The sequence below is a fragment of the Palaemon carinicauda genome, chromosome 2, assembly GCF_036898095.1.
Source record: "Palaemon carinicauda isolate YSFRI2023 chromosome 2, ASM3689809v2, whole genome shotgun sequence".
NCBI classification, from domain to species: Eukaryota; Metazoa; Arthropoda; class Malacostraca; order Decapoda; family Palaemonidae; genus Palaemon; species Palaemon carinicauda.
In genome coordinates this window covers 109,696,444-109,715,601 of record NC_090726.1, presented here as the reverse complement: position 1 = coordinate 109,715,601, position 19,158 = coordinate 109,696,444, and the positions used below count along the sequence as shown (strand labels likewise).

At 34.8% G+C, this 19,158-nt stretch overlaps 1 protein-coding gene across 2 annotated transcripts in view; it reads left to right on the top strand.

Annotated features, from left to right (window-relative positions):
* Positions 1-19,158, top strand: part of jef (major facilitator superfamily domain-containing protein 6 jef) — a 104,436-nt gene that overhangs the window by 66,437 nt on the left and 18,841 nt on the right. For both annotated transcript variants that reach the window (XM_068357365.1, XM_068357370.1), the window contains exon 9: positions 7,817-7,913. In XM_068357365.1, coding sequence (XP_068213466.1) covers positions 7,817-7,913 — 97 coding nt within the window. The remainder of the gene's footprint in view (positions 1-7,816; positions 7,914-19,158) is intronic.

Genomic DNA, 19,158 nt, shown 5'->3' with positions numbered 1-19,158 from the left:
GTTTACACAGTGGACGTCTGTATTCATATTGATATTTTGATAGGATTGCAAGGAGTCGTAGATATAGAAAAGAAATACAGTAAACATGACGCCCCCTGTGAGCCCCACCCCTGGACCGAGTAACCCAACCCCAGGACATAGTAAACCCCCTCCCATTGTGACACTAGTAAATGCTCGCTCTGCAATCCTTCCTTTTCAAGGTCGGGTTAATGGGTTCTTGCCTCAGAATGTGGAGTCATGGATTTCATCCGTCGATGCCCATTTAAATGCTAAACAGATTATAGACCCATTTGTACAATTACAAGAAGCTAAAAGTTTTATAGACTTTTCTAAAGGCGATGCGAGTGCATATTAGAGAGGTGTTTCATTTCAAGAAGCAGTTACCTGGGATGATTTCAAAGTTAGGGTACGTGCGGTCTATGGAGGTGAGGAAGCCTTAGATGTAGTTTTAACATTAAGAAATACACTTAATCAAACCACTATGACTCGGCTTAATGTTATTGAGAGAGCAGCTCTCATAGCCGATAGGCTTAACGAATATCAAGATATTTTAGGTAATTCCACTTGGGTTACTAGAGATAACATCTCCGTGAAAGATTTCTTACGATTAATGTATTTAACTTGCATGACACTTATGTTGCCTGAAGCTTTAGTGTGGTGTTTTGATAAAAAGTTAACGCCAGCAAGTACGGAATTGGATGTATATAAACAGATAAAGAAACATATGTCTAAGTGTCCTGATCTTGATCCCGTGTTTACACAAGTTTTTGCAAAAAATGAAACAAAGCCACAACAAGTAAACGTAGTTAATAATAGTCAAGTTGCAGGAATGACGGGTTATAATTGCAAACGTCAAGGTCACTTGATTACGGACTACAGAACGAGATTCTGTTCGTTACATAATAGTTCGACTCATTCATATAGTCAGTGCTACTCGCGTAAGACACAACAGAATCCTAGAAATACACAGTCAATTCCACAGTTAGTTCCATATGGAAATAAAAAGAAAAATCCTCAGTTCAATAAGAAGAAACAGCCAAACGTCAATGTAGTCAAAATCAGAAACAAACAAATAGTTCTTTGAATAACGTTGATCCTGGGTCGTCAAACCAGACCTCGCAAGGTCAGACTAATTTTCAGAATGTGCAGAGCAAAGCAAATACCACATAATTAACTCCAGTGAGGAAGAGAGTGATGTTGGGTCAAGGTCATTCATGTCAACATCAGTAGTATTGAATAATCAATTTAATGTTTTATCATATCATTGTGAGGCAATAGATTTTCCTATGAAACACACGGACGAATTAAATAAATCAGTGCATGCTCCCGTAGATTTGCAACGAATTCATACAATAATAAGCCAAAATGAGTTACAACCAACCTTATATGCTGTAAATTTAGAACACCGATCCTTTACATTATTTTTTTACTCTGGTAGTCCACGTAATATCATGGATTTGAGGACACATCATTTGTTGTCTTCGAACTTCCCAATAGAAAAGTCCGGAGTAAGGCTCTCGGGTATAGGAAATAATGAATTAAATGTAATAGGCGTAACTCATGTTCAGTTCAAGGTCGGTAAGCGCACGTTTGCTGATACATTTGTTGTTGTACAAAACATTGATATGTATCCAGCTGTAATTATAGGATACCCATCTATAGGCAATCAAAACATTATCTTAGCCCCTGCCAAGCACGGCGTGTATATCAAAGGAAAATTCTATAAGTCTTCTATTACCTTAAAATCAGTTTTGGATTAAAAGGAGACGACAAATAAAACAGTGACGTACGTTGAAGAACCAATAACTTGTCTCACTAATAAAGAAATAATATACGTGACCCAACAGAATTCTCATTCACCCGTAATATCATCTTGCACGCAATCTATTGAGCCGAACGTACCTTCGAATTTAATAGTTATATCAACATCCATGCCTATTGTTAAAACGATATCTGAACAAGAAGATTTGGGCTGGAGTGCTGAATTATTACAGACTGAGCAAAGAAAAGATCAGAAATTAGAAAAAATTATAGATGCTTTAAAAGGCAATCATAAGGAAAAGGAATACATAAAGTATAAGCAGCAGAATTATATAATCAAAGACAATATTCTGTGTAGAACTGTGACAAGGAAAACCCGCAATACACCACATGTAACTAACGACCAGGTAGTGGTACCAATCTCACTTATTTCCACTGTCCTAAATTGGTTGCATGCAAATCCATTGCATGGACACCCGGGGTTCTCATTAATGTCACAAAAAGCCAAATCATTGTTTTATTGGCATACGATGCTTACAGATATAAAAAAACACATAGCTAATTGTCGCAAATGTCAGGAAAACAAAGGGCATACGAAAACACCTGTCAGCCTAGGGGCTTATCCCGTGCCCAATCAACCCTTTGAAAGGATACATTTAGATTTATTAACAGGATTTTATGAGTCAGACAGAGGAAATAAGCACCTTTTAGTAATTGTAGATGCTTTAACTCGATATACAGAACTAATAGCGCTTAAAACTAAAACTGCGATTGAATGCGCTAGGAAGTTTTACGAGTGTTACATTTGTAAACATGGAATTCCACACATGATAATCTCAGACTCGGGTGGAGAATTTAATAATCACTTTCTTACCTCATTGTGTGAATTCCTTAGCATAAAGATAATAAATACCATGATATATCACCCAGAGTCAAATGGGCTAGTGGAAAGAGCGAATAGAAAGGTTTTAAATATATTAAGAGTAACACTAGGGGGATCAGACCCCAACTGGGATATTGCAATACCTGCGTTACTGAGTACTCTGAATCATTCATATCATATATCAATTAAAATGTCACCGCACGAGGCATTGTATGGTACCCCAGTTAGAACGCCTTTCCATGTATTAACGCCTACAACTAATTTATCAAATCCTTTAAAAGAATGTATAAATGCAAGCAAAAGTCGTTTTGATATCCTTCGAAAGAATTTAGAAGAATCACAAATCATAATGAAAAGGAATCATGATAAAATAGCGAAGCCAACTAAAACATATACCGTGGGTGATAATGTATACATACAGGTAAATGTACGTAAAGTACTCAATTATAAACTAACACCTAAGTTTGAAGGCCCATTTAACATTTTGGAAACATTAACGGCCAATAGGTTTAGAGTTCAAAACGTATCCCAACCCACTGATGACAGAATCGTACCATTGGCTCACATAAGAAATTAAAATAAGAGGGAAAGAAGTGAGGGAAAGATTTTTATTTTTTTTTTATTTTTATGAACATTATATGTTAAAAGTTTTTTCTTCTTAATACAGGAGTAATTACATATATTTTTCTCATTACAAGTTTCCAAGATGAAGTTTTTATTGTTAGGAGTGATATTGTTCTCTCAGACATTTTTCTCGTGTGGGATGAGCTCTAAAACTAATAGTATAGATTTTAAATATGGCACTATAGTTGAAAGACAAGAAGACGTTTTTATTACATCAAGTAACGTAGTTGTTGAAGTGCGTATGCAAGCAATTTTTCTCCAGGAGAGAATGACGTCACTAGCTTAAAGAGCGCCATTTCAAGGTTTGCTGTTTCATTAAATGAAATGCATAGAAGACACTTTCCTTTTAATACAGAGAGTCCGCTTGCATCGACACTAAAAGTTGCAGAGATGCTATCCGACGACTTGCAAAATAAGACTTACGAGGCAGAATCTTTGTCTCGTGACCTTTTGATGTGGACAGTAGGACACGATAATCTTGAGAAACGTAACCCGTTTATTTTTGCTGCACTAAACATCTTTGGTTCTATTGCAAGTTTAGGCTTAGGAATTTCCAATCGTCTTAAGATTAGTACTCAAAATAAGAAAATAGAGTTTTTGACTCATGAAAATGAATTGATTATGTCAGAACTAAGGAATCAGTTAGCTTCAATCAATCAAATTATGAGTTTGGTAAACGAACATTCTAGTAATATCAGTCAGATTATGGAAGTACAAGATTTGTTAGCAACGTTAACGTATTATGATTCAAAAATAGACCATATACATAACAGAATTACACATTTTATTGAGAAATCAAAAGACTCTGTGGAAGCTATCACGTTAGCGACTAAAGGTGTACTGTCACTGCATTTGTTGCCAATAAGAGACTTAACGTTAATTGTGGAAAACGGACGGGAGAAATTAGGTTATGTTCCTTTGTTAGATGCACGTAGGTTAGAATTTTATTACAGCCTAATTACAGTAAGCGTTGAAAATCACAGGATTATGATTAAAATTCCCTTTGATTCTTCCGATGCCTGGCAATCTTACAGGATATCACCATTTCCGACTTTCATGACGAATCACTCAAATCCAGTAATATCCAATTTGACAGGACACGTATTGATTTCCCCAGACAAGGAAACATATATGGTCATTAAAGACTTAAATCAATTAACTCACTGTTCAGACGCAATGGATAAAAAAATATGTACAGCTGACTCCTTTGAATTCCATAAAAACTTAATGGATTCATGCGAGTTAGGTATAGTGCTAGACGGTGCTCTCTCCCATACACATGAAGCTTGTCTGGAAAAGGTTTATCCCTTTGACGATAATAAGTTAAACTGCAGACTGAACAACGGCTCGTGGATACGATACGACAAGGCCGGCTTCAATGTATCATGCTCGGACGGATCCACGTCCAATTCCCAAATCTTCGTTGCAGCAGATGATTGTATCGGTACGTCCCCGAATTACATGGTTCATAGAATCAAGACTATCATCAGAGAACAAGCCTACTTCGCGAACTTCACGCAGTCGACAACAATTCCATCTTTACCTCTCCCATATATGGCACTTGTGGCTAAGCGGTTCATGAAATTGACCGAGATGGACCACCCGACACCGACTTATGCAGAAAGTCGATTCTACGTGTTACTAGCAGTAATCAGCGTTACGGTGATGATATTTATCGCCGTTAACATCCTTGTTTGGCGTAGGTTAAAGAGAAATAAATTGGAGCTCAAACAGAACGTTTTGCCATGTCCAGACAAAACTCCTTATTTAATTCAATTTAAAGCCGTTTGAGACTGGCCCCTTCATTCGTTCAAAGTAGTAAAATTGTCTTGGAAAAGTGTTGTGTACGAAAAGCAGTTAGTACGCTAGTAATATGTAATTGAAGAGACTATAGAACATTTGCATTTTAAAAAACATTTAAAAAATAAATCATTTTTTGGGCACCTAATAAAATATATAAGCCTGAATGTTAAAATAAAGAATCTATGGGCATCTAATAAAATATATAAGCCCTATATGTAAATATATATATATATATATATATATATATATATATATATATATATATATATATATATATATATATATATATGTACAAGACCGTGGTACGTGTACGTACCAGGAATTCGTGTTTGTGCACTAAAATTGTATCTTTACCAAGGTAACAAATATTTTCATTAGTTAGTGTATTATAATGATCTATATTTTTGACAAAGGTAACAACTATTCTTTAACAAAGTTACCAAATCATATGTATATCAGTATCTTTTTTTGTTGGTACCATATAATTGTTTGCTAGCAATGTACCATATATATCATCTGTATTTATCATGCGTTTTTTCTTTGTTTTGGCAATATTTGTTAAGTATGCATTTTTTATTTTTTTTAATGTGCCTATTTGAACATTCGTCCTCATTTGCTTATGGCTAAAGTTAAAAAAAAAAGAATAATAATAATATATATATATATCCAGTCACACTCCTAGTAAACATATTTTGACGTATTGTTAAATTTTCAAAAATTTAGTTAGCTGACCGAGCTAATGTAATATATAGATATTACTTGTTTAAAACACATGACCTACAGGTCACTGTGGAAGTAAGAGAAGTGTGAGAAATGCCATAGTCATATCATAAGCAGGATGCAAATGCCAAACCTCAGCAATGTAACATTTTTCATGAAGAGTAAACACAACCAAGCCCGTGAGAAAGAGTTGTCTATGAGAACGGAACAAGTACCTTCCGGTATTAATGTTGTGTTCACTATAATCCATTAAGTGCTGAGATAACTAAATAAACTTTAACGTGAATATGGATATTTGTGGCAGTTCCTTTTGAGATGTCATACGGAATGGTCATCCGACCAAACCATCTATACTCCTGTGATGGAGATGTTAATACTGTTTCTAAAGAATAAACTATTTTAAAGTTAACTTACCTAGACTTTACTTGAAGATATAACATACCAAATCTAATCTATAACACATTGAAGATGACATTTGAAGGGAACCCAAATGTGTGTTAGTAACAGTAGCACACCAATATATATACATATGATCAGCGCCCTCTCCACCCAAGCTAGGACCAAGGAGGGCGACGCAATGGCTGCTGAGGACTCAACAGATAGATCTCTAGGCTCTCCCAAAACCCTCATCCTTTGCTCACTAGGATGGTGAAGTTGCAGCGACCAAAGAAACTAACGAGTTTGAGCGGAACTCGAACCCTATTCTGGTGTTCTCCAGTCAGGGACATTACCACATCGTCCACTACAACTCTATTTTCTCTGCTGGAGCCCTTGGGCTTATAGCCTTTTGCTTTTCCATCTATGGTTGTAACTTGGCAAGTGATGACAATAAAAGTGTTTGGTGTCATGGAAAAAGGGTTATTTTATTTCTATTTTTCTTTTTTTAGAATTCTATTAACTCATAATACTTTTATTAGGCTGGTTAATCTCCTTTTAATAATTCTCATAATAGTTTACTTTATTAATATGAAAATAAACCAACCTTGATATTTTTTCCGAATATGATTTCTAAAAACAGTGACCTGTGATTAAAACTAAAGATAACTTTTATAAAAGAAGTAGGATAAGATAAAATGGTACATTAAGTAAATAGGAGACTATTCAAATATATATCAAGACTGTGCATATAATTAACTATTTATTCATTGGTAGGCAGGCTATAACTTGCCCTATAAGGAAGCTTTATTATCTCATTTTCTAAAGCTGTTATCCTTACTGTGTGGTGGTTCAGCAGATGGTTGTAGCCGCTTACAGTAGTCCTTCAATGTGCACAGCCAAGTGAGAATAGATTCTATAACTGTGAGAGATGTGGCTGTGCAAAATGTTTTAAAACCATGTAAATGAGTATGTAGAGTTCTTGGGTATACGGTAACACATGTTATTGCCAGTTGGGTAATTCTGTTCTACCCGTGCTCCTTCTGCTAACTTAATAACCTAGTACTGCTTTGATTTAATTATAGTATCTGATATTCCCTGAACGATGAAAATAAGACACTACGGCTGCCACATCATTGTCTCTTATTCCCAACTGCGTAACTAAGAAAAGAAAATACAGTGTGAGCTTAGCTCTGCCACTTAAATACACCGAATTTTTACCTTTCTTTACTTCTTTTCCCTCTTCTTTTTTTCCATCTTGCCTTCTAACCACTTTATAGCCACGGAGTTTTGCTTCAATTGCACTTGGAGCAGAAAAGCCTCCCCAGTCGTGACGCTTGCTTCAATGACCCATAATCATCCAGATTTGAATCCAAAATAAAATCCATCGGAGCTTGATAAACAGTTATAAGAGTCAGTGCCTTTGATGATTGAATTACTCCAATTTCACTTGAATAGTCACTTTGTTCCGATGTTTCATTTTTGTACTGTCATTTAAAAGTTATTTTTCCTCCCTTTATAATATTGGTGAAAAAATTCACCTACGCACATCCATTGTCTTTCAGTGGCCTTTTCTTATTGTTTGTAATTCCCATGACATGTGATATCAATGTTTCCTAAATGTTCTACCTGCCCTTCCTTTGTGTGCAGGTGTTGTGTGTTGGCCTTACCGGCAATGTTGTGCGATTCCTGTACATCTCTTGGATTAACAATCCATGGTGGGTCTTGCCCTTCGAGTTTATCCAAGGTCAGTTCGAAGTCTGTTATGTTTACCTTTGTCTTCCATTGTAGTGCATGACCAACAACAACTACTCTGTTATAGCCAGAGTTGCTTCAATCCATCTTTACTGTTGCTTTAATGTTAATCAGACAGTTTTATTATATCTTGAAATGAATGTTCATTTACTTATCATTTTATTGACTGCTCAAACCTAAGAACATCCTGCCTTTCTTTTCATTTTCCTCGTAAGAGAATTTATTAGCAATCCTGCCCTTTAGTCATATATTCTGTTCTTTCTGAAATTGCCTTTTTCATTTAGATACCTCTTATATCTCGCCTCATTTCACTACTGTATTTCTTTACTTATTCTGTGCATTGCTGTATAGTGCTGTTTATTCGTGCATGGCAAAATTTGCAATATTGATCTTTTTCTTTTTCAAGAAAAAATATTTGCTGTTTGTGTTTATCATTGAATCATAAATTTCCCATTACAATGTATGAAAATCTTTTCAGGATCAGAGTAATAAACCAGAGAATTACGAATAAATTGCTTCAAGAATCGTTGCCTAATCAATAGATTGAAATTACATATATATAAAACTCATATACCCATACCATTGAAACTGTAAACAGTGACGGAAGTACTTAAATATTCATCAGAAAAAAAATCTTGTCGACAAATATAGCACAACTTATAAGTATATAAAATTAAATGGTTAACATAGTGTAAATGAAATTATTTCTAGAATAAATGTTTATCATATTATGATTTGTTAGTGAAATGTATACTGTATATTGTCGAAAACATTATTAGAAAAAAATATTTCCTAATAATATGCCATACATTAGAGATGTAATAATTTCATACATTGATCACAAATCTTTCCTCACTCGCAAGGAAAATGAGATTTGATTCCTTGGAGCAGTATGGACATCCTCCTCTCTCTCTCTCTCTCTCTCTCTCTCTCTCTCTCTCTCTCTCTCTCTCTCTCTCTCTCTATATATATATATATATATATATATATATATATACATATATATATATATATATATATATATATATATATACATATATATATATATATATATATATATATACATATACATATATATATATATATATATATATATATATATATATATATATATATATATATTTATATATATATGTGTGTGTGTGTGTGTGTCCATTTGCCTGAGGAACAACTTAGGTACAGTACTTGATAAATCACGCTATGTATAAGATTGCAACATGATCTTTAGAATAGTTACTAAGATTTCGAAGGATAACTTCTGCTGGAGCTACTATTCCAGAAGAGGAAAAATTACTATTGCATTGTGTTCCAAGGCAGAGAATGGTTTATTAGAGGGATGTGGACCCTTTTGAGGGAGGAAATGCTCCAAAAATCATGTGTGCTTCCCATCCTCTGAGGCTAACCGCCTTCACGCCATTTTACTCCTGTAGGATGCCAGGAAATAGGAAAGCATTCTTGCCACTCTCCACGGTGTACAAGTCAGCCAGGCTTGCAGCCAGATACCTTCGAATTATATTCCAGAGAGTTACATAAAGTACCAAATGTTTGGATTGCAGGGCATGTCTGGTACAAAGAGATTCTTATGGAATGAGTCTGAGGAATAATTGCTTTTAATGTTCTGGTTCAGGCTCAGGTGTATAAAGGTAAATATGAAAAAGACAACTATAAGACTTGCAGAGGGCTTATATTAGTTAGCATTCCAGAGCGGTTAAATTAACGGTAAGATTTTGTTTAAGAAAATAAGAAGGGTGGTAGAAGTACTAACAGTGGAAGAAACAGCGTGCGTTTAGAAAAGGAGGTAGGTGTGTAGGTCACTAACTTATTTGATATTGAGCACTCATGAGATAAATTTTAGAAGGAAAGGATAAAGTTGAATTTGGATTATTTGAACCTAGAAATAGACTTTTTGAATCAATAAGCATTTTGGAGGATGCTGAGAAGTAAGAATGTTAACAGTTTCGGTGATAAAAGTAATAGTTAGAGCATGTGAGCAGGAGAGACACTGAATTTGTCGAGAAAAGGGTCTGGAACAAGAATTTATTTTGTCTATATGACTGCTCAGTATTTCCATGAATACAGTTACGTAAGAATTCAGAGAAAAGTCAGTGGATGTAGGTTCATATGTGTGCAAAAAAAGAAAAAAAAAAGTCAATTGGACTGTAGATTAGTTGGTGTTTGCAGATGATACAGGGTTTGTTTTGAAAAATTCGTTGAAAATACAGAATCCGGGAAAATGCTGTAAGGTGCTTGTAAAATGAGAATGTATAGTGAACGCGAATGAGAGTAAGGTAAAGATGGTAAATGGAAACCTAGGAGATAGAGTAATGAATGATAGTATGGATGGTAGAAAGGGGTACGTGACTTATTCATATAAATATCAGGAAGTATATATACTGGATTACATAAGATGAAAGGAGAGATAATTCACAAAACAGACATAGGAAGAAAGGTAGCAGTATGGATGCTAAATGTTGGAAGGTGATTCAAATATGTCTGGAATCCAAAGAGGGTAAGTGTGAAGAGAATGTAGAAGCTACTTTTTTTATGAAAGCGCACTGTAACTATTGAATATGAATGAAAGAGAAATGGTTGAAACTTGAAATTAAATATCTATGTAGTGTATCTAGATTGAAAATAGGTTTGGTGAGAAATTCGATGAAAATGAAAAAGGGCCATAAAGGTTAGCATAGGTAAAAATATCATAACTTGAGGTGGTTTGTTCATGTTTAAATAATGACAGTCACATAATGTACAATACAAAAGGGCCAAGAATTAGGAGGAGAGAAAGGACTAAACTTGTTTAGATAGATGGTGAAAGTCATATTAGAAAGGGTCTTGATACACAGAAAAAGGAAACGTGCTTGTATGATGTGTGAAGGGTGTTGTGTGTAGGGGAATTTGATGCTCTGCTGATGAGTTCTCTCAAAAGGAGCCTGGAATGAATAAGACTGTGGAAGTTTACTAACCAAGGTTCATCCACGATTCAGTAGATAAAGAATGAATTTGACAGTGACTTCATGTTGCTTTTATTTGGATCTACCATCTGAGAGGGAAAACAGCCTAATGCCAAGTACACATGCACACACAGACACAGGCATATATATATATATATATATATATATATATATATATATATATATATATATATAGAATATATATACTGTATATATATACATATATTTATATGTGTACATGTAAATATATATATATATATATATATATATATATATATATATATATATATATATATATATATATATATATATATGGTGAAGAGCATGACCAAACTATCTCCATCTGCCCCTCACCATGACCTCATCCACATGTAAGGTAGTAGGTTGGCCTGGGCATTAGCCACCCGTTGAGATACTGCCACTAGAGAGTTATGGGGTCTTTTGACTGGCCAGACAGTAGTACATTGGATCCTTCTATCTAGTTACAGTTAATTTTCCCTTTGCCTACACACACACACACACCGAATAGTCCTATTCTTTACATATTCTCCTCTGTCTTCATATACCTGACAATACTGAGATTACCGGACAATTCTTCTTACTGCACTGTAATTGTTCAGTCGCCACTTTCTTTGTAAGGGTAGAAGAGACTCTTTAGCTATGGTAAGCAGCTCTTCTAGGAGAAGGACACTCCAAAATAAAACCATTGTTAGTAGTAGAAGGTTGGCCAGGGCATCCGCCGCCCGTTGAAATACTAACGCAAGAGAGTTATGGGATCCTTTGACTGACCAGACAGTACTACATTGGATCCTTCTCGTTGGTTACAGTTCTTTCTCTTTACCTACACGTACGCCGAATAGTCTGGCCCATTCTTTACAGATTCTCCCCTGTCCTCATACACCTGACAACACTGAGATTACCAAACAATTCTTCTTCATCCAAGGGGTTAAATACTGCAATGTAATTGTTCAGTGGCTACTTTCCTCTTGGTAAGGGTAGAAGAGACTCTTTAGCTATGGTAAGCAGCTCTTCTAGGAGAAGGACACTCCAAAAGCAAACCATTGTTCTCTAGTCTTGGGTAGTGCCATAGCCTCTGTACCATGGTCTTCCACTGTCTTGGGTTAGAGTTCTTTTCTTGAGGTTACACTCAGGCACACTATTCTATCTGATTTCTCTTCGTCTGGTTTTGTTGAAGTTTTTATAGTTTATATAGGAAATATTCATTTTAATGTTGTTATTCTTCTTGTAATATTCCATTTTTCCTTGTTTCCTTTCCTCACTGGGCTTATTTCCCTGTTCGGGCCCCTGGGCTTATAGCATTCTGCTTTTCTAACTAGGGCTGTAACTTAGCAAGTAATAATAATAATAATAATAATAATAATGATGATAATAATAAGGCACTCGAATAATCTCTCTTATAGTTTCACAAGGCACTAGAAGAGTTGGAAGACATAGACCTACATGGTTGAGGACTATGAAGCGTGAAGTAGGAGAGGACGTTTGGAGAATTATTGATTTAAAAGCTCAAGATAGAGATGACTGGCGAAGTTTAATTGAGGCCCTTTGCGTCAATAAGCGTATGAGGAGATGATGACATATATAGTGAATATGTCTCATTGGATTTATTTTATACATGACATTTTTCAATCTCAAAGTTCTTAGTCTTTCTTAAAATATCAAAATCTATTTCACTTCATTAAGGTAATTCGTACATCTAAAGAGCGCCTTTATCCTGACCAAGACTCGAACATATGTCATGTTGAGCTGTATGTGTGTAACTGTAAAAATATCTATTCTGCTACCAAGAAAGAGGAGAATGGATTTTGATTCTTCTGGGTATATCCATGATGAATTCAAGTTATTCAATTAAAAACCAAGATCAGCCCATTTCCATTACGATATCGAAGTATTATGTTTGTAACACGTGACTGTAAATGTATGTTATTTTTTAAGGTTTACACATAACATTTCCATGCTCTTTTTTCAAGTATTAAACTAATAATGACCAGTTGATATCGGAAACTCTTTATCTTGATAATGCTTTACACGCAAAGGGAACTATATATGATAAGTGCATTTACTATGACAAGGATTTGATTCCATCCTTTGTTTATTTGATACTTCCGATGACAATGGCATCCATTCAAATATCAGAGTGGTGTTCCATCACCTTTTTATTATTTCAGTAACTTTTTACTTTATCTCCATAGCAAAATTTCTTTCTCCATTAACCTGCAATGGTATAAATTCGAATGATAGACTGACTATTGAATCTGTCCCCACAGGTAACTGCACAAAGAGGGAAATTCTGTCTCCCACCCTACAAACAACTGCCTGAAATACTGCATAGTAATTTGACAAATAGTGAGAAGTGAGAGATTAAATAAATCTAACATGATTTAAAGGCTGGTGAGAATATTTGGGAAATAACATATGTTAACATATCTGAATATCATCATAACTTGTATCTCTTGCATTGGGCTGTGTCCTTATAGGAAGCAATTTGGCTAGTGCAGATAGAAGCGAACTAAAGTTTGAATTAAAATGCTTTGATTAAAATGAGAGAAATTTTTGCTGGTGTCTTCAGCTCTGTCTAAACAGTCTCAGTATTATCAATGTTTTTTAAATCTAAGCTTCAGCTCACACCTGCAAAATCGCTATCTGTGTGGATGTACCTTAAGTTTTGATAGTTCTGAACAAATGATCAGGGACTGGCTCAAAATTATCTCACACACCACTCTACTTTTTATTAAATTTTCAATGTGTGCAGTTTTATTTACAATCTATAACACGTTTTCTGCTTGAATGATGACTGTCAACAGCATTGCTAGCTGATCATTCTGCACATTAACACCACTCTATTCAACAGTCAAGAGCTGCATTAACAAATCCTTGTTTCTCGTTTACTTCTTCATTAATGGCCACCCCAAATAAAGACAAGGTTTGTACAATAACATGGAGTGTTTCCAATACCGCCAAAATTAGAGATAGACTTTACAATGCTAAACTATTTCAACAACCTCTGTTTAAATCTTTATATTTATTACTTATCTAACTTCAATAAGGTAAAGCTGTTTGTTTCTATTTTTACCACTTTAATTTTTCTAGTGTGTCATTTAGTAAAATACTTTGAATGCATGTGTATAATCTAGCACTTGAATAAGAGCGCCATAGCATAAACTTTGTCAAAGATCATTGGACCGACCAAAGTTTGAACACTACTCTTTCGCTTATTGGAACATCCAGTGTTGTTTCAGCCTGAAGGTAAATCATCGCCAACAGCACAAGCAGCATGATAATGAGGTTATAATGAAGAGTTACTTCGTATCCATGACTTATATGTGCAACTCCATGGCTTATAGGAAAGTTATTACAAAATCAAAGGCTAAGATTTACCTAGATTATCATGTAAGGTGTACCTCTTCTCGTGATGAACGAGCGGTGTCACAAATGACTAGAAGCCATCCCCTACTTTTATGTAGTAACTTTATTATCAGCATATCCGTGGCGAAATTGTTCCGCAGCTAAATGGGTCCGGTGTAATGGTCTGTTTTCCCCCGTCCGACATTCCCCCCGGGGGAAATATGGCCCAGGATATATATCCCCACGGGGAACTTTGACCCAGGATAATATTCCCCCTCTGGGCCAAGATTCCCCCTTTGCTTGGTGGATGTAACCATTATTTTTTTTTTTTTTCGTTTGCCATGGAAATCAAATTCAATGGGATTTCATAGAAAAGCTGCACAAATTGCAAGACAATGATGGGTTACATTTAGGCAATAAATTGAGGTCACAACATATTGCGTGGATAAAAAGAACAATGAATTTTAAGCGTGCTGCCCAGTTTCTTAGTGAATCCGTATCAAATCCCTTGCAATATTGCTTAGAAAACAAACTTCCTGATTTCAAAGGATGTGAGGGAACAATCCAATTTTTTAGTATATATATATATATATATATATATATATATATATATATATATATATATATATATATATATATATATGTATATATGTATATATATATATATATATATATATATATATATATATATATATATATATATATATATATATATACATATCCTCAATTCAAGAAATTTGTGCAGACGTAACTTTAAATCTCCAAATGCAACAAAAAAAAAACGCCTGTTTGTTTAAAGAATTTATGATGAAGGCTGAAGCTTATATTAGGATATTGGGATAATCCAAGGGGTTGTGACCTAGGAAGGTTTGTGACCTGGGAAGGGGGTCTAGGGGTTTCCCCCTGGCTAGGGGCTGTGACCTGGGAAGGGGGTACGGGTGCTTGCTCCTGGCTAGGGGTTGTGAACTGTGATTGTCTGTGAACTACTAGGTTAGGTTAGGTGGGTTTGTTAGGTTCTGTACCCTTTTACAAATCTCAAATATGTTAAATAATCATGTTTGGCCTATGTTCAGCCGCTTACATGATCCATATATTTTTCCAACTAGTTATCTTGTTCTTATTTTGGATTTATGACCATTATTATTGCTGTAAATCACTTGTTTATGATATTTCCCCACCCTAAAAACCCCAGTTTCCCACTCGGTCCCCCCATAATCTCTGGTAACACAACTGAACTGGTATCATCTCCTTTCTCATGCTTAGTGCTTCTTAGCATCAAGTGTACTTTCTTTTTATTTTTTGCTGGACAGTACGAAAGAAGAGTAAGGTTTTCAGTATATATATATATATATATATATATATATATATATATATATATATATATATATATATATATATATATATATATATATATATATATATATCCTAATATTGTGTCAAACTTACCGTTGATTATTTAATTCATCAAAATCGTTTCTCTGTATGGGAGGGTGGGGGAGAAATGGCCTAGGGGTGGGGGAATATCTTAGGGCTGAAATTCGCCCTGGGGGAATGACAGCCCGGGCTGCTTTTCCCCGAGGGGAAATCGATCCTAGGCTAATTTTCCCGTGGGTAATTTCGGTCAGGGGGGGAAAAATTTCCTTCTACACCGGGTCGAAATGGGATGTGGCAAAATGGCTGCGGCGAAATGGCTGCAGTGAAATGGCCACGGTGATATATCCCGTTCCCTTTCTGGTACAACCTAGTAACATAAATGGTGTGCTACCCTTATATCCACTCTGTTGTAGACTTATCATTTCTTTGTTTACTTAGACCAGATGGCTCTATCACTCACCGTTCAAATGAATGAATGAATGAAGGATTTGAAGTTCTCTGGCATCCTGACATCGAAGGTCATTGACGCCGATCCAAATGAAAAGGCAATTCTTTTGGCTGATGTGTTTGACAGTAAAAAGAGTAATGAGAAACTCGATCTTTCTCATTCTTGTTTACCTGAGGAAGAGCTAACTATTTTAGCTTTTCGATTCTGTAATATCTTAACACTGTTGATGGAACATAAGGATTATGGAGTGTAGACCCAAATGGTATTTTTTCTTCTTTATATAGACCGCTGTTATTTTTTTGCAATTTAGCAAGAAGAGATTCATTTTGCACTTGTTAGAGAACTTGTTATGTTATAGCTCTAGCCCTGATGATTACTGCCCTATTTCCTTAGCTACCATATCATCTAAAGTTTTTGAACGTCTTTTGGCAAAAAGTCTAAATAGGTATGCTGAAGGTAATCATCTGTTCCCTACTTTGCAGTTTGACTTTCACAAAGGCATTTGTGTAAGTGATTACCTTCATACAAATTCCGATACTGTACAGAAATCCCTTCATTGTGATTAGGTACCTCGTATGATTGGCTGTGATTTTAGTGCTGGCCCTTGTTTTCAAACCCAGACAGTTGGGGAGTAGGTGGGTCTTTTCTAAACATCATTATTAAGTTTTTAATCAATAGATTGCAAAGAGTTGTTGTTGATGGGCATCATAGTGAGTATAGGAATGTAATATCTGGTGTTCCTCAGGGTAGTGATCTTGTCCCATCAGTTTTCATGCTATATACAGTACGTATGATATATAGTCTGATCTAGGCAACAAGCTCATTCCATATGCAAATGATGCTGCTCTCTTTGCATAATTTTCAACTTCTGAATGTAGATCTAAGGTTTCTGAATCCATCTATAGAGATCTAGATGAAATTAGTCCATGGTGGAAATTATGGGGCGTGAAGTTAAAGCCTAACAAAACTCAATGTAAGATTGTAAGTAGGTCGAAGACATTGATAATGTTTCTTAAACTACTGTATATAGAACTCCTTTGAAATTCAAGGAGTTATTCTTGAGAAATACATTCGGCCTGTTTCTTCTTTAATTGCACGAAAAATATCCTTATTGAGAAAGTCATGCAAGATTTTTGTGACCATTCTGTCATGAAGAAATGTTTTAATTCCTCATTCTACCTTGTTTCGAATATTGTTTTCCTACCTAGTCTTCAATTGGTGAAACTCATCTTAATTTGTTGGAGAAAAACGTGCAGTCTATTAAGTTTTCCTATGTGGATATAAATCTCTTGTACAGTCGTTCAGTTAGCTTTTCACGAGCGTTGCATAAGATTTTTCATAACTGACCATCCTTTGCATTCAGATTTTCTAGAACTGTACCATTCTGTACGTAGTACTAGGTAAACAGTTAATTATAAGAGTCTTTCCTTCTTCATCGTAACGCTAAATACTACACAATATTCTAGAAGTTTTATTCTAGCTGTGCCCAGACTGTGAAATGATCTTCTTAATTTGGCAGTTAAATATGGGAAATTAAAACTTACAGTGAATGCTTTTATGTTGAACAGTTCACCATAAGTCTCTCTTCATAGTTTATATACAGAGTGACAGATCTAATTTAAAGTAATTCCTGATCTTGAAATACTTTATGTATTTCATCAATTTCTTCTTATAAATAGCCTATTCCTACATTTCCTTTCCTCACTGGCATATTTCCCTTGTTGGAACCATAGATATTGAAGCTTCCTGCTTTTCCATTTCGGGTTGTAGCTTACCTAATAGAATAATGTATATATATATATATATATATATATATATATATATATATATATATATATATGTGTGTGTGTGTGTGTGTGTGTGTGTTTGTCTGTGTATATGTGTGTGTATTTGTGTTTGTATTTATGTATGTATGTATATACATATACATGTATATATTTATATATGTAAATATGTATGCATAAGTCTTTACTAACATAAGTAAAAGGTATTTGGCTGCATACCCATACTACCTTTAATGTAATTTTAAGTAAAGTACAAATTATGGTAACCTCAAATTTTGATAACCTCAAGGAAAAGGTTTTACCACCATTTAAGTGAGATATTCGCCCACCAGTAAATAATCAGCCCTCCACTATGTTCATAAATACCTCAGGAAATGTCTCATTGTAATTACAAGTCTGGCATTTTCATCGACTTCATTATGAAAGCAGACAATTGTAGATTAAGATTACAAAATTGGTTGTGTTTAAGGCATTTCTATAAGATGGAAATGTTCAAAGAGTAGTTCAAAGTATTAATTGGTCTGGTCTTTAAAGCTAAAGGTGATGATTAGGAATAATTTTGTGTAAATTTAAAAAGGTGTATGGTGGATTTAGTAGGAATAAATTGCTGTTAATATAAACTAGAAGGAAGTTTTTGAAACAAATTTTTGTTATGAAACCATTGTAAAAAAAAAAAAAAAAAAAAAAAAAAAAAAAAAAAATAGATAACAGAACAAGCTGTAAAAGGACTTTGAGAAAGCAAGCTATGAATTGTTATGAATGTATTGTTTAAAATGCTGAGAATTCAAGATGTTAGATTAATTTGGTCTGGACAATTAAAGGTTTTAATGATGGCTGTAAAGCTAGGCTGTTGATATGGAAATGAGAGTGATTGCTTTTAATGAAAATTAGGTCTCAGTCTAGGTTTGCATCATGCCTTATTGGCTGCCAATGCACGAGCCCGTGCTTTACATAAGGTAAGGCAATCTAAAACCAACCAACCATGCATCATGCCTCTATAAATTGTTTAATGCTGTGATGGATATAGAGACAATAGGAAGCAGGAAAAGATAAATAGCAATTCTTGGTTCTGAAATAGGTAAAGGATTGTAATTTGAGTGTGGTTTGATAGATATTGGAAGATGTGCTCAGTGGTGGTAATAGTTAGAAGTTGCATGGACTAGGGAAAGAGTTCTTAGAATCTATGTGACAGGGAGAAAGGTTAAGTAAATCTTATCAAGAGTAAGACTATGGATCAAAGTAAAAATAGGATGATTTAGCTATGAAATTATTATGATTGATGGAAGAAAGAAAATAAGGTATAGGTATTTGGAA